Raw genomic sequence first — 10,959 nt, forward strand, 5'->3', positions numbered from 1 at the left:
AATAGCCTACTACTTTGGTTATTGGAATTTTGGTGGTTATATTTTAGAATAAAGGCAACCAATTCAAGTTTTTTTTATTATAATAAGATTGCACAAAAAAGATTTACCACCATATCAAGTAAAGAGTACATTCAAAAGTAAAGCTTATTTATAAAACTCCCTTTGGGAGTATCATTAATTGGCAAGAAAAGCTTTAAATTAGGCCACATTCCCTCAAAAAAAAAAAATAAATAAAAACAAATCAGAACTTCTAAATATCACAGCAAAAATTTCAATTTCTTCCAATTTTGATCAACATTTTGACTAGATTTTTGAGATTAAATAAAAACTCTTACACATAATAGAGAGCCGTTAATTAGAAACGGTATTGCTACAAGTTACCCTTAAATATAAAACACTCAGAGCTTAAGAAGACTGAGCCCCCTTGAAATAAGTACTAAAAACAAGTATATGTATCACATAAAGACAGAAAATTAATACTTCCCCGGTCACAACAAATCCAAAAAAAATACTGAAGAAAAAAGCCTTAAATTAGCTATATAGTTGCCTTACCAAAAACATTTGGCAACATCCAATTGCCCTTATTAGTTATCGTCGTAACGGTGCTTGTCCTCGTTCTTCCAGGAACTTACCTGGATGTGGGGTGGGGGCAGAAAGCTGCGCAGTGATTGGATTAGCTGGATTGTGTCCATTAGGGCTGCAACAAAGCTTCCATTTACAAACAAAACAAATTTGGAGCACTGATTAATGGGGAGAGTTTAAAAGAATCAGATAAGATCAAAGTTAAATCGCTAGATTCACGGTCCGAAAGCCTCAAAGTAGGGCTCTCAAGGACTCAACCAATCGGAGACTCATCATGTGTAACAATAATAAAATAACAAATAAAACGATTCTTTCGAAAAAACCGATTCTTACTCTTTTGTAAAGCCTCCGATTGCTTCCCGTAAGGTTTGCACATAGCAGGCCTCACATAAGTCTTCATACGTTGCATATTCTTCATCACCTCCCCAAAAGCCCTCACAATCTTGTCCTGTCCACCCTCAGACAGCCGTTTATCTTCGCTAGGGCCGGGAGCAGTCCAAGCCCCGTTATGAAGCGCCAGAAGGTCTTTATTGGAAGCTCCTAGGCCTAAACACGTTTTATTACCAAACCTTTTGGACAATTTCTCAAACAACCTTCAAGATTCTCGATATTGGCTCGCAGAAAGTCGGTCAACTTGTGATCCATTAGGGGCAGCTCAAAGTGTTGTTTCTGCGCCTCTTGCTGCTTCTGTTGCTCCCGTTTCGCGGCCAAGTCCATTTGTTGTTGTAGATGGAGTTGCTGACGTTGTTTCTCCAAATTGGCGTTGATTTTATCAAGATTCTGTTGGGCGATTACCCGACTCTGTTGTTGTAGCAAAGCGGCTGTGATTTCCTGCTGAGAGGGCGCCACCGATTTGGGGCGTTCCATTAATTGACTTTTCGTGTCGCTCAAATCTACTGCGGAACCTAGGCGCCCCCCTGAAGTGCTGCGCTCGCCTAAATAACTAGGGGCGAGGTGCTGTAGCGTCTTCTGTGTGAGCTCCATCTGGTTTTTGTAGTAGCGGCAAGCCGGATTTGGGCAGTTTTGCACCACTTCAATTATAAATTCCTTCTCCATGCCAAAGTTTTCCCTACCAATGGTGTAACTTTCCATGACTGCCCTTACAGTAGCTTCCACCCCCAGGTGAAGACCGTGCGGGCCGTTCATGTGTTTCAACATTACGGCGTTGGCGAAATGCTCGAACGGAAGAATTATTTTACCATTTTCCCTCAATATCAAACGTCCTTGAGAGTCCAAAGTGACCCGTGACGCCATCATTCTATGTTAACAACCCTTAAATACCTTACAAGCACACAAAAGTACAACTTACTGTAAATAGGTGGCGCTCGGCAACATTGAGGACTCTTTAAGTTCTGTGAAACATTGCAACAGCTCCACAGAAGGGTTCCAGCCTTTGTTCTGCAGGTAGAGTTGCAGGAGCATGTAGAGCTTTTCAGTGACATAACCAGCGCCAGGAAAACCCATCCCTCCTCCTGGTAAATCAGTCACAGAAGCCTGCTGCAACCCCTTGGCTAGGACATTCTTCATAGTTTCAGCCAGGTCCATAATGCCACTTTAAGCCCTTTATTACGATAGTTGTAGTAGTTTTTTTTTTAGTCAAATCAGAGTCAAGCAAAGAGAAATCATGCAGTGTGGAGCAAATGTGAATAAATGAAATGTGTTGCTGTTAAAATATGACATAGTAGGGTCCCACAAGATTTTACTTTTGGCATTCAATTTTTTTAATTCATTTGCTAGAGCATTACATTATCTAGTACCTACACCCAACACTAAAAACCACCCCAATGTGAGAAATAATCTCAAAAACTAAATTTTCAGATAATAGTGACCTTAATAAAGTGACTCCAAAACACTCGGTAGCAATTAGCAACTCACCCTGGTGTTCTTCAAGACTTGCACAGTGGCATGGTTACAGAGTGGAGGCTGCGCCCCTATCAACTAAACCCCCTCAGAATACATATACAGAGTGGGAGCCCCACGTGACAGGGCTCTTTTGGCAGCAGGTAAATGACTTCTTCTAGGGGCAGTTTACAAGGGGGTAACACTATTCGGTAAAACTCTGGAAGCTCAAAGCTTCAGAGAAACACAACAAGCACCTAAAATGGCCGATGCTGCGACCGCTTGCCACGTTGCCACATCAACCATTTATTACTATTTTTATTTCTCTCATCATCGGTTACGCTTTAATGTTTAGGAAAATAGATTCACTGTCCAGCCTAGTCTAGCTACAGAGGCGGAAAAAAAATTGGTAATGGTGCAGCGGACTACAAAGTGTGGAAATGTGTGGCCTAAATAGCTTTGGCAACACCGCAGTGATGCTGCCAATCTCAAAGACATTGTCAAAAGTCAAAATTATTAATTTTCTAACCTCACTAATTGCATTGATTCTTGACCGGGTCAATTAAATTAGAATTTCTTTTCCTTATCGTTTTCTCAGTACAAATTTAGTGCGAGTGCGAAAACCTCATTATTAGATCGGTCACTGGACGCTGACCAATTAGCCTGACTGCGACGCAGACTCTCAGCCCGAGTGATAACATCGGAATGTTACAGGCCTAGTGCAGGCCCCCACGTTTTTTTCTAGTGTACTCTTAGTGAATCGAGAATGGCGTTAGCCCCACGCTTATTGTGTAGTCGCATTTTGCAAGGGGTGCTTCGCACAGAACCCCGTTTTGTTCACACATCCCCAAGACTACTTGCAGGTACTAACTCTTTCTCTTTTAAGGCTTTCAGGGCACTTATTTTGGTTTTTTTAGACAGGTTGTTCACTGACAAACACGAATGGGTGCTAGTCGATGGCAAAATCGGCACTGTGGGAATCTCAGACTATGCTCAGGTAGCCCTTCATTAACAATCTAATTATTTTCAAATGTGAACTAAATAAAATTACAGGAGGCTTTAGGGGACGTGGTGTATGCCCAATTGCCAGACGTAGGAGTGCAAGTAAAACAGAAAGGTAAAAAAAGCCTCAAAAAGGCCCAACAACATTTATTCTTAAAATTAGTCTTGAGCAGATGAATGCGGTGCTCTGGAAAGTGTGAAGGCAGCCAGTGAAATCTACAGCCCTGTTAGTGGTAAAATCATTGAAAAAAACGTGCAAGTGGAAGAAACACCGTCTCTAATCAACACATCCTGCTATGATAAGGGTGAGACCTCCAGCAGAGTTGTTTTTCCACTAGGAATGACGTCATTGTTTTTAGGTTGGTTATTCAAGCTTGAATTGAGCAACACTGGCGAATTGCAAGGTCTTATGGAGGAAGCAAAATACAAGGAGTACCTCAAAACTCAAGAGGATCACTAAACGATTAGGCTCTAAGTAGTTTATTAAATATGTTATGCAAAATAAAAGCTATTTAAGTTATTGTTCAAATTGTCTGTTTTATTGTTAGTTAACGTGAAAGGGGGGTTATCACAGTTTGACCTGTAACATTTATCTCGGACACGAATTTTGGGCATTTATCTGAAATTTTTGGGACTAATTTGATTGAAAATACTGTCTGCCTTCTTTGTAATTGAAACAGAAGTACAATCACTTCTTGTACCTATACTTATGTAATTGGTTGAGAGAAAATAGTATTTATTTAGCAGTTTTTTTTCCCTATACAGAACCAATCAGTAAACCGTAAACAACTGCGTTTTTTTGTACTGTTTAACCCACTTTATGCGGTATAACACTTCACATACAGACAGATAAGCGGCTAAATTTGAGTGCTTAAATCAACGTTTACTGATAAAACACCTCAAAAATTTATATAAAGAATTGCTACACACATTCATTCTTACATTAATTATTTCAACTGTTTCAGAAATTGATAGGGTTTGACTTATTTCAAAGCTTTAACGACAATTTCAGGGAGTGTACAATGCAGTACTGTTCAGTACTTCTATCAATACTTTTCCTGATTAATCACAGTGAAGCACACCTCTTAAAAAAATTGTACCAAGACACCGAAACTCTTTTGAATGCTCCGGTAGGTGCAGACGTGGGGGAGCGTCTCATTTTAACGCCTCTCCTTAAAGAAGGCCGAATTGAAGAGGCCCAGGAGGCCGCTCTTGTCAACTCCGTTGCCTTTCAAGGGGTGGTCAGCTATTCAGCCTACTTTACGGTGGATGAAGCGTTCGATTCGAATATTTATTTTTGGTTTTTCCCTTCAGCAGGTATGAATAAACCAAAAGGAAAGTCAGATTAGAATTAGGGGGAAATGTTTCAGATAACCCAGATGAAGATCCGGTAGTACTGTGGCTTAATGGCGGGCCTGGGGCTTCCAGTTTGACCGGTTTGTTTGAGGAAAATGGTCCTTTTATTGTCAATTCAGACGACACGATTTCATTAAGAGAATATTCGTGGCACAGAAATCATTCAGTAAGTATTATTAGAGTTTCAAAAGTAGGTTGAGCTTAATTTGTGATTTAGGTAATCTTTGTGGATCAACCAGTGGGCGTGGGTTTTAGCACAACTAATGATGGTTTTGCTCAAAACGAAACCAAAGTGGGGGAGGACATGGTTGTCGTGCTCACGCAGTTCTTCCAGTTATTTCCCAAGTTGCAAAACAACTCGTTTTTTATTAGTGGCGAATCGTACGCCGGCAAATACTTGCCTGCCATTGGCCACGCCATTTTAAATTACAATCCAACAGCGGAGCTCAAGCTTAATCTCCAAGGTAAGTCAAATATGCGAAGCTTTTTAAGTGGTCAATACCTTTTTCTAGGTATTTTAATTGGGGATGGTTGGACTGACCCAATCAACCAGATTAACTATGGCCCTTTCTTGTACAACGCCGGATTGGTAAGCGAAAGGATTAAAGGGTTCATCGACCAAAAAAGAGACTTGGCTATTGAAGCTTTCCAAGCTGGTATATACCAACTCAAAATGTAAGAACTTAATCTCATCACACTTTGTTATACACAGAACAATGGGTGGAGGGTCAAAATCACGTGGACGAGATCTACTCCATGCTACTCAGTGCCTCAAAAGTGAACTTGTACAACTACATCAAAAACTACGACACAAGCTATTGGGCGCAACTTCTCACTACCGAGGAATACAGAATAGCCCTCCACGTTGGTGACACAGTATTTGGAGATAAAGGGGCAGCCACCGCTTTGGAGGAAGACATCGCCCAGAGTATCGCTCCCTGGTTGGAGGAACTGCTGGAGCATTACCGCGTTCTGATCTACACTGGTCAGGTTGATGTGATCTGCGGCTACCCAATGGCTTTAGACTATTTGAAGACGTTAAACTACACCGGGGCTAGCGAATTGGACGCTTCTTCCAGATTGGTTTGGTACGTGGACAATGACGTAGCTGGTTACGTGAGAACCGGCGGCAATCTGGTGGAGTTGATGGTCAGGGACGCAGGTCATATGGTACCCAAAGACCAACCCAAATGGGCGTACGATATGTTGTATAGATTCGTTAGAAACCAGTCATTTTCATCATTATGAGTGTGAATTACATGTGGTGATAACTTAGCGTTATTGTTTCTACACTGCAGTTTTACAGCACTTTTTCCTTATACAAAGTTTGAATACTAAACGGTTTAAAAATAATTTATTTATAATCTTGATAGATGGTGGATCTATGGTGTCTCAAAAATGTATAACCACTAATTTACATTAAATTTATTCGCACCCTATAGACTACACTTTGTTCGCATTTAGTAAAAATACAACCTACGTTTAGGCACTAAATATATAGTTTAAATACGTCTAACCTAGCCTACAAGTAAAACAGAGACAAGGGGAGAAAGAGAGACGGTTAAAACTTATCCTAACTAAAATTTAAAAAAATAAGGGTGTAAAAAAAAATACTGAGAGATGTTACATAGTGACCTCTAACCTAAAAAAATACCAGAGCTGCGCTTAGTCAGAGTGACTCGACGTTTCGGCCTTGCCGTCATCAGTCACCCCGTTATTCTCCTCGTTGATGGTCACCTCTAAACTGTCAAGAATCGCCTGCGTTTTGTTCACTTTCAGGCCGTACTTGTCGGGGAATTTGATGCACGCCTTCCTCGACATGTGCACGTAACACGTTTGTTTCATATTGAATTGGGTGTCGCACCAATCGCACGAATAGGGCGGACCCGCTAAATATTAACGAAACATTAAATGGCAACGTAGCAGTGACAGTACTACTTACCACTCGATTTGGAGGAACGCCTGCGGGGGTTCACCTGCTCGCACACCTTCCGTTTCACGTGGTAATCCATTGCGGTGACGCTTTTGAATTGTTTCTCGCACGTCGGACATTTTAACTCTTTTGGTTCACCTGGAAAGTTAGGTTCAGTTACCAGGTACTACCACACCTAGTGATTTAGGTTGGTAGTGCCAACTGTAGTTTCAGTGAGCCTTATAACGTGCCAGAAGCCTCTAGCAGCCATTTTCTATTGCCAGAGGCCTCTGAAACCTTCTTAAGTTACTATGAATTGTTTTAACGTGCCAGAAGCTTCTAGCAGCCATTTTGTATTGCCAGAGGCCTCTGAAACCTTCTTAAGCTTACTATGAATTGTTTTTAACGTGCGAGAGGCCTCTGACAGCCATTTTGAATTGCCAGAGGCCTCTGAAACCTTCTTAAGCTTACTATGAATTGTTTTTAACGTGCCAGAGGCCTCTGACAGCCATTTTGAATTGCCAGAGGCCTCTGAAACCTTCTTAAGCTTACTATGAATTGTTTTTAACGTGCCAGAAGCCTCTAGCAGCCATTTTGTATTGCCAGAGGCCTCTGAAACCTTCTTAAGCTTACTATGAATTGTTTTTAACGTGCCAGAGGCTTCTGACAGCCATTTTGTATTGCCAGAGGCCTCTGAAACCTTCTTAAGCTTACTATGAATTGTTTTTAACGTGCCAGAGGCTTCTGACAGCCATTTTGAATTGCCAGAGGCCTCTGAAACCTTCTTAAGCTTACTATGAATTGTTTTTAACGTGCCAGAGGCCTCTGACAGCCATTTTGAATTGCCAGAGGCCTCTGGCACAAATTTATATTATTTATTTATTTTTTTCCACAAATTTACTTAAATATTTCTAAACTTAAATTTTTCTACTACTCTTTATCCCAGCAGAAGTGGCAGTGACGCAATAAATGGTAACGTCAGATTGAAATTCAGTCACGTGACCTTCAGGATTCCGTTTTGGAATTAAAAAAGTATCATGTGACCTTTAAATATATATTTCATTAGTGACAATTGTCACGTGACCATTTGCACATTTTAAGGAGTCACGTGACTCTTCAAATAATATTTTGACATCGAAGACAGTCACGTCACCTTCAGGATTTCGTTTTGACGTTAAAATAATTGAAAATCGTCACGTGGTCATTTGCACTGTAAAGAGGGTCATGTGTCTTTCAAAAATATCAGTTTAAACTGAAAAACGATTACGTGATCCTTTAAATGACATTTAAAACTGTCATGTGACATTATAAATTCCATTTTTAATCTTAAAAGAGTCACGTGACCTTTAGGATTTGTTTTGACGTTAAAAGAAGAGTCTCGCGAGTTTAAAAATATTAGTCTAAGGACTGATTGCACCAACATATTTAAGGACACCCTAGACTATAGGTTTTAATTTAACTGTGACAAATGACAACTTAGCCTAGGTGAACCCTAAAAGATACCCTTAATTACGTTGGTGCAATCCGCCATTAATTTAGAAACTGTCACGTGACGTTAAAAATGACATTTTAATCTTACAACTAGATACGTGATTCAGTGTAACAGTTTAAAATTTAAAAAAAACGGTCACGTGACTTTCAGGATTCTGTTTTTGACGTTAAAAAAGAGTCACGTCTGTTGAAATAAATAAAAATGTTTATTATCGATACCTCAAACCAGAACTTCTTATTTTCTTTTGTGTTCAAAATGCGAGTAAATTAAGTCAAATTTATTTGAAAAAGTCATTGTGACGTTTCTTACGCAATCCAGATGGGATAGAAAGAGAAAACGGATTATGAAAAATATTGCAAAAGTTGGCAACTATGTCTGCAATGACGAGCTGTATTAGCGCCATCTCTAAAGTTTACCTACAACTATAAAGCTGCCGAAATACATTAGGAAGCCCTTTTTGGGTGCCACTCTAATGGTGTCTGTATTTAGGCGAAATACAGAATGAGTTAAAATGAGACAGATATTGTAAACATTGACACCAAAATACATCTTTTACTTGGTACTGGTGGTACCAAAAATACAACTTACCTCGTCGAGGTCTCGTACACACATTGTTCAACACGTGGTACCGCAAAGAAACCACGTGCCTGAAAACGGCTCCACACAAGGAACAGTAGATGGAACCACCTGGAAAAACAACAAAACATGTAAAACATCCCTACTGTGCATGACGTCATCAAAGGGGTAAGGGTGAATCAAAAAAAAAGAACACCCCCTTATTGAAATAATTTATTGTTGCTCTGGACGTAACCATGACGACGGACCATGTGAGCGTTTACGTGAACTTTTTGAAATCCCTGGTAATCGCAGTAAGGACACCCGAACGTTTTCACCCTGGTACATTCAAACTTTTTGTGCCTCTCCAAGTTTCGCGCATGTTTATACTTGCGTCCGCACACGTTACAATTGTGCCGAAATTCCCATTTATAATCTACAAAAAAACTTATTGACAGACCGTTCTCAGCTTTGACAGGTCTGTTCACGTGACAGTGACGTTTTTGGTAGGATACGGTATATTTTTACTCTAAAACACTATCAAACACATTGATAATTAATAAAGCTAATTAGCCGAATTCAATGTCGACGCTTAATGTGAGCTTTCATATTTCCTTTCAGTTTGAACTTGCAAGGACAGGAAGGACACTGAAAAGCCGGTTCCTTGCCGCACTCGTACTTTTGGTGTTTGTGCAGTGACGTAGAATGGCGGTACGATTTCATACAGACGGAACACACGTACATAGCTACAACACACATAACCTCAATAACGGTTTACTTGCAACGTTGCCAAATCAAACTACAAGTTTACGCAGTCAAATTGTATTATTGCACGTCAGTTTGGGAGGAATGCATAAACTTTAGATGGCGCTTCATGTTCGCTTTCAGTTTGGACCGATGAGGACACAACGGACACTGAAACGTCGGTTCTTTGCACTCAAATTTTACGTGTTTGTTTAAGGAAGCCACGTGACGGTACCCTTTTCCGCATTGCGGACAACGATGCAAACATTCAGCTACAAAACATCATTAACAAATAGATACAATTATAATAGCACACAGTCGACAAATGTACGTTTGACAGACAGAACTTATAATAACAATGTTAGACAAAGATGGCCACAAGTTTTGACAACAACGTCACATGACCATCAGAAAGACTGTCACATCCGCTTTGGCTGACATAAAGCTTATCGTCATTCTTGTCTAGTTCATTAATTTTTAATCATATCACTATTACTGGGCTTGTTTTATTAGTGAAACACTGTAGTGTTTGACTTTTGGACAAGTATACTGGCCACAAACATTGACTGAACGAACACAAACACTGTTATTACACTAATACTGTTCTAACTTTAGAAATTTCACAAAATGGTTGTTTACTCTTTGGCCGCCGAGTCCACATCGCTGTACAGAAACTTGTAAATGTTTTGGGAAAAGTTGTCAAACTCCTCCTTGTGGCTACCCCGGACATGTTCCAACAGAATGTACTTTCTTCGGGCCGCGTAGTTGCAGTAAATACAGGAAAATGCCGGTTTCTTGTTGCACTCGTAGCGTAAATGCCTGTTTAGGGTGTGCCGGTGTTTGTACACTCTCTGACACTGATGGCACACTGACAGATCGCCCCTCTTGATTGGTCGCCCTTCCTCCCCTACAATCCACCCCAAAAACCTCAAATCAATCAAATACTCTTCCACGTACACAAGAATGCAGGCAAACTAAAAAAAAAATCAGCAGGCAAAACTGAAACAACTAACTACAACACTTCGGGATGTTTACTGCGCAGGTGCGCCTGTAATTTTTGTTTGTAGTAGAAACGGCTGTCACAGTGGCAACATCGCAACCGTTTTGATTGGCCGCATTCGATACGTTGATGTCTGCGCAGATTTGCTTTTCTCGTGTACGATTTCGTGCAGTATGCGCATTCGAACTGATTCCTTGCTAAAACAATTTAGTTTAATGTCCAAACTGATTAATTATAATTAGGGGGCACCCCTAATTAAATTTCTACTTAACTAGGGGCCAAAATTGCTTAAAAAACCCTGTTAGAGATTGTAAAAAGAAAACTTGAATATTGCATTTGCATTGTTCTGGTTTGGCCCCTAATTAGGTGCTTTTGAACTACTTATCACAGAGAAATTTGCACTTTAATTCAACCCCTGATTGTCGACATAAATTACTTAGGGTCTCACATTTAAACAGTTTGTTTCAGGGGTTTAAG

General features: G+C 40.2%; 3 protein-coding genes and 1 long non-coding RNA gene across 5 annotated transcripts; 2 read left to right on the forward strand and 2 right to left on the reverse strand.

Annotated features, from left to right (window-relative positions):
- Positions 1 to 57: 57 nt before the first annotated feature.
- LOC145732133 (uncharacterized) lies at positions 58 to 2,734 on the reverse strand. 2 transcript variants are annotated; one of them, XM_081984213.1, is made up of 5 exons: positions 2,458 to 2,734; positions 1,892 to 2,143; positions 1,176 to 1,840; positions 916 to 1,122; positions 58 to 697 (listed from the first exon to the last, which is right to left on the reverse strand). In XM_081984213.1, exons 2-5 carry the CDS (start codon positions 2,125 to 2,127, stop codon positions 585 to 587), a joined length of 1,221 nt encoding a protein of 406 aa, XP_081840339.1. In that variant the 5' UTR covers positions 2,128 to 2,143; positions 2,458 to 2,734; the 3' UTR covers positions 58 to 584. The 2 variants fall into 2 exon arrangements, with proteins under 2 accessions (XP_081840339.1, XP_081840338.1); XM_081984212.1 differs by having other exon boundaries at positions 916 to 1,128; positions 2,458 to 2,728.
- A 212-nt stretch (positions 2,735 to 2,946) lies between these two features.
- On the forward strand, positions 2,947 to 3,952 carry ppl (glycine cleavage system H protein, mitochondrial). Its single transcript, XM_081984288.1, has 5 exons — positions 2,947 to 3,284; positions 3,339 to 3,418; positions 3,475 to 3,538; positions 3,597 to 3,728; positions 3,783 to 3,952. Exons 1-5 carry the CDS (start codon positions 3,188 to 3,190, stop codon positions 3,881 to 3,883), a joined length of 474 nt encoding a protein of 157 aa, XP_081840414.1. The 5' UTR covers positions 2,947 to 3,187; the 3' UTR covers positions 3,884 to 3,952.
- Positions 3,953 to 4,355: 403 nt separating this feature from the next.
- Positions 4,356 to 6,218, forward strand: LOC145732125 (venom serine carboxypeptidase-like). The gene is made up of 5 exons (XM_081984199.1): positions 4,356 to 4,740; positions 4,794 to 4,945; positions 4,997 to 5,243; positions 5,292 to 5,435; positions 5,492 to 6,218. The coding sequence occupies exons 1-5, from the start codon at positions 4,446 to 4,448 to the stop codon at positions 6,025 to 6,027; spliced, it is 1,374 nt and encodes a 457-aa protein (XP_081840325.1). The 5' UTR covers positions 4,356 to 4,445; the 3' UTR covers positions 6,028 to 6,218.
- LOC145732191 (uncharacterized) lies at positions 6,190 to 10,476 on the reverse strand. The gene is made up of 3 exons (XR_014178952.1): positions 8,772 to 10,476; positions 6,722 to 6,850; positions 6,190 to 6,668 (listed from the first exon to the last, which is right to left on the reverse strand). It is a non-coding gene; the product is annotated as an uncharacterized LOC145732191 (long non-coding RNA).
- Positions 10,477 to 10,959: the final 483 nt, after the last annotated feature.

Source organism: Ips typographus, linkage group LG7, assembly GCF_016097725.1.
Source record: "Ips typographus isolate SLU linkage group LG7, UJ_Ityp_2.0, whole genome shotgun sequence".
Taxonomy (NCBI): Eukaryota; Metazoa; Arthropoda; class Insecta; order Coleoptera; family Curculionidae; genus Ips; species Ips typographus.

Coding starts and splice junctions, on each gene's coding strand:
- LOC145732133 (XM_081984212.1), bottom strand. CDS start 2,127: ATGGACCTGGCTGAAACTATGAAGAATGTCCTAGCCAAGGGGTTGCAG. Junction 1,129..1,175: donor CAATATCGAGAATCTTGAAG/GTTGTTTGAGAA, acceptor AAACGTGTTTAG/GCCTAGGAGCTTCCAATAAA. Junction 698..915: donor ATCGGAGGCTTTACAAAAGA/GTAAGAATCGGT, acceptor GCTTTGTTGCAG/CCCTAATGGACACAATCCAG.
- ppl (XM_081984288.1), top strand. CDS start 3,188: ATGGCGTTAGCCCCACGCTTATTGTGTAGTCGCATTTTGCAAGGGGTG. Junction 3,285..3,338: donor ATCCCCAAGACTACTTGCAG/GTACTAACTCTT, acceptor TGGTTTTTTTAG/ACAGGTTGTTCACTGACAAA. Junction 3,729..3,782: donor CACATCCTGCTATGATAAGG/GTGAGACCTCCA, acceptor CATTGTTTTTAG/GTTGGTTATTCAAGCTTGAA.
- LOC145732125 (XM_081984199.1), top strand. CDS start 4,446: ATGCAGTACTGTTCAGTACTTCTATCAATACTTTTCCTGATTAATCAC. Junction 4,741..4,793: donor TTGGTTTTTCCCTTCAGCAG/GTATGAATAAAC, acceptor GAAATGTTTCAG/ATAACCCAGATGAAGATCCG. Junction 4,946..4,996: donor CGTGGCACAGAAATCATTCA/GTAAGTATTATT, acceptor TTTGTGATTTAG/GTAATCTTTGTGGATCAACC.